At 37.5% G+C, this 4,341-nt stretch overlaps 1 protein-coding gene across 2 annotated transcripts in view; it reads left to right on the forward strand.

Moving 5' to 3' along the window:
• LOC111378588 overlaps positions 1-4,341 on the forward strand; it is a 38,632-nt gene that overhangs the window by 19,754 nt on the left and 14,537 nt on the right. For both annotated transcript variants that reach the window (XM_023001821.1, XM_023001822.1), the window contains exons 13-14: positions 3,604-3,694; positions 4,110-4,207. In XM_023001821.1, the coding sequence (XP_022857589.1) occupies positions 3,604-3,694; positions 4,110-4,207 (189 nt within the window). The remainder of the gene's footprint in view (positions 1-3,603; positions 3,695-4,109; positions 4,208-4,341) is intronic.

A 4,341-nucleotide genomic window follows, 5' to 3' on the forward strand; every position in this document is an offset into this window, starting at 1 on the left:
AATCATAACCAAATCAGATTTAATTATGACTGAAATAAGGAAATAATTGCTAATACAGCTCCTATTTCCCCACTCCCCCTCAAGCTGGGCTGAAGATATTTTTCATCCTAAACTTGGAACTTAGGTCTTCGAATCCTTTCCGAGGTAGGACCTTAGTATGTCTGCAACTTGGGAGTTGGTTGGTGTGTAGATAAGTTTGATGACATTGTCTTCAATCTTCTCTTTAACAAAGTGACGATCAATCTCCACGTGTTTAGTTTTGTCATGAAGAATCGGGTTTTTAAATATGCTGATGGCTGATTGATTCTCACAAAAAAGCTTCATAGGTTCCTTGAATGCTACTTTGAGTTCTTCAAGAAGTCTTCTAATCCACTTTCCTTCACATATGCCTTGAGCCATAGCTCAAACCTCGGATTCAGCGCTGCTTCTTGATACCACCGATTGTTTCTTGCTCCTCCAGGTGACTAGATTTCCCTCACATAGGTACAATAACCAAATGTAGATCTTCGGTCTGTAACCGAACCCATCCAATTAGCATCACTGTAAATTTACATCTCTCGGCTGGAGCCTTTGTTGAAGAATAACCCTTTACGAGGGATTAAATTCAAGTATCTCAGGATCCGGTTGATCGCCTCCATGTGTTCTTCTCTTGGGTTATTCATGAATTAACTCAAAACACTAACAGAAAAACTAATGTGTGGGTGAGTATGTGAGAGGTAGATGAGTCTGCCTACTAACCTCTGATGTCTTCCTTTATCCATCGGAACACCCATCTCTGCCATTTTGAACTTTTAAGTAGTCTCCATAGGAGTGTCCACTGGTTTGCATCCTAGCATTCCACACTCGTTGAGTAAATCTAAGACATACTTTCTTTGTGAAACAGAGATTCTTGTACTTGATCTGGCCACTTCCATTCCGAGGGAATACTTGAGATTTCCTAGATCTTTAATATCAAATTAGTTAGCAAGATTCTTCTTTACCTCAATCATCTCATCTGTGAAGTCACCTGTAACTATTATATCATCCACGTACACTATTAGGATAGACATTTTACCGTCTAGTGATCTTTTCACGAATAAGGTATGATTAGCTTGCTATTGAGAATAGCCATGAAGTTTTACCACCTTTGTAATTCTGTCGAACCATGCCCTCAGTGATTGTTTAAGTCCATAGAGGGATCCTTTTTGTTTGCAGACTTTGTTTTGTGTGTCTTTATTTTCGAAGCCTGAGGAAATCTTTATATACACTTCTTCTGCCAGGTCTCCGTTTAGGAATGCATTCTTCACATCTAACTAAAGGAAGGGCTAGTCTAGGTTAGCAGCTAGAGATAGTAGAATTCTTATAATGTTGAGTTTGGCAACATGAGCAAATGTCTCTTGGTAATCAATACCGTAAGACTGAGTAAATCCTTTTGCCACGAGCCGAGCTTTGTATCTGTTAATACTCCCATCTTCTTTGTATTTCACAGTGAAAATCCATTTGCATCCCACTAGATTCTTCTGTGGAGGCAAATCAGTGATTTCCCATGTTTGATTATTTTTCAGTGATTGAATTTCTTAAAAAACGGTTGCCTTTTACAATGAATCTTTGAGAGCTTCTTGGATGCTAGTAGGGACCTGGATAGCATCCAAACTAGTGACAAAAGCACGAAATTTCTGTGAAAGACCCAAGTAAGACATATAGTTATGAAGTGGGTGTTGAGTGCATGATCTTACTCCTTTCCTTAGTGCAATTGGCCAACTCAAATCATCCTGACAAGGTTCACTCGAAATTTCAGAATAAGTGTTACCTTCATTCCTTCGATTCGGATTGGACTCTTGGTTGTGTTCAGGTAGTGTTTGATGTTCTCCCTGATTTTGATGTTAAGCCCTCTCTCTCCTAGAATAGACATGTAGCTCTTTGTTTGTAGGTAAATCTGACGATTGAGGATTAGGTGAGGATATAGGAGGAGTAGGATTGACGCTTTGGACTTCGGCTTCAGGTGCATTGTTGACAAAACTAGGGACTGAGTGGATTGGCGAGGACTTAATATCCTAAGACAAACATTCCTTCTCATATTCACTCTCCTCCTGAATGGTGGTATTGGGATAATAAGGTTGATTCTCAAAGAATGAAACATCCATGGAGTGATAGTATCGTTTAGTGATAGGAGAATAACACTTGTATCCCTTTTGATGTAGAGAATATCCCAAAAAGATGCATTTGATAGCTCGAGGATCAAGTTTCCCACGATTGTGATGGTAAACATAAACAAATGAGGTGCAACCGAACACTTTGAGGGGTATTGTGGACAAAATTCGTGAGGAAGGAAAATACTTTAGGAGAATTTGGAATGGAGTTTGAAATTTGAGAACACGAGATGGCATCCGATTTATCAAGAATGCGGCAGTGAGATTGGCATCCCCCCAGGAGTGTCTATTTTTTCGCTGATCATGGAGGAGACACTCAATGTTGAATAACTCCAAAGTGTTTTGCACATGTGAGTACGCCTCCTTTACTGCTTTCCAGATTTCTATAGCTGTTTCGTACGGGAGAAAATTTTCACCTATTTCATTGGTCATGGAGTTAAGAAGCCATGGCATGAGTTGATTATTTTCGATCTTCCATGCTCGGTAAGTGGGCTCTTCCTTTTTTCGCTGGGCTGTTTCTCCGGTAAGATGCTCATCTCTTCCTTTGCCGGATATAAATATTAGAACAGATTGGGACCATTGTAAATAATTCTAGCCATTTAATTTGTGGTCGGTGATGGAGAATGACGACCCATCGGTGGCTCCTGGAAGGTTGATAGAACTCGGGATGATTTTCGAAGATGAGGTCTTCTCGACGGTCATGACAGAATTATTATTATTATTGTTATTATTATTATCATTATTATTATTATTATTATTATTATTTTTTTTTTTTTAAGTTTTCAAAGTCGGCTTTGATACCATGAAGATTTGAATAAATTGAAATCTTATTTCTCTTGGCTGAAAAGCCATGTATATATGCACAAGTAGATCTCTACAAATAAGGAAATAACTAATTTACATCTTATTTAAATATACAACCAATCAATCAGACTAATTTACCTCTTATCTAAATATACAATAAATCAATCATAACCAAATCAGATTTAATTATGATTGAAAGAAGGAAATAATTGCTAATACAGCTCCTATTTCCATGTTCGTGAAAAGTAACCGCAAGGGTTGATTTCGACCAAGCATGTCAGGACAGGGATCAATTAGCTGATATGTTCACTAAAGCGTTAGTTGGAACTCGAGTAAATTATATTTGTAACAAGTTGGGTATGATTAATATTTATGCTCCAGCTTGATGAAGAGTGTTATGAACTGTGTGCCTAATTTAGGAATAATCGTGATGTATGATAGGAATATAAAGTCCAGAATTATTTCCTTATTAGAGAGGATTATTTCCTATTGAGAAATATTCTTTTCATGTATATATGTGTGTGTACCCATTGGTGAATATATATGAGAAACAGAGATTTTTCCAAATCAATTAACAGTCCTTTTTTGTTATTTGTGCAATGGTATTTTATTCCAACAAGAGAAAGGATACAGATGAAACCTAAGTACAATTTCTTCTTGTCGTTTTCAGGCAGCTGCTATTAATTGCTTGACAGTAGCTCTTTCTGTTTCACCATCCTCTGTACATGTCTACAACTTTCTTATAGTGGAAGCTTCAACAGGTTAGTTTTTTGTGTTTGAATTTACCATGCTACTTGTGTTGGGTAATAGGGTGGGAAATTCCATGTTTTCATTCTTTGGGATGGTGCTTCTTGTAAGTTGAGAGGTTTGGTGTGACTAAGATGGGAGAATACTGGCCATCTGCTTTATTGTTAATTTTAGTGCTTTTGGATGCAAGGGAATGCAAAACCTTTAGAGCTACAATCTTTACTCTTTAGAATTGCCCTTATTTGAGGATGGAGCACTCCTCTTTGCATATTTTTTGTTAAGGCCTCTCCGTCTACGAAACTTCAGTTCATCCATGGAGACGGATAACTTCACCTCTCTTGATTATATTTCTCTTTCTGATTTCATGAATCATATACTCTGTGATCTAGAGTTTGACAGATGTATATGTACGGTAATATGGATTTCCAGGATTTGTTGATGGTCAACGGGAATCTGGAGTTTTATATACCTTACTTCATTATTCCAAACAGTTAACAAGCGCTTCAGTAAGCTTAGAAGCACTCCAGGTAACAGTTATGCTTTGGGCAAAATAAAGTTTGACTTCTTAAGGTTCAATGCTACTTGCTGTATGTGGTCTATTTTTTGTGTATGATATGCTGTGAGGTTGCCAGAATCATAATTTTGGATTGGATTGGATTGG

Source organism: Olea europaea, unplaced genomic scaffold, assembly GCF_002742605.1.
Source record: "Olea europaea var. sylvestris unplaced genomic scaffold, O_europaea_v1 scaffold1836, whole genome shotgun sequence".
Lineage (NCBI taxonomy): Eukaryota > Viridiplantae > Streptophyta > Magnoliopsida > Lamiales > Oleaceae > Olea > Olea europaea.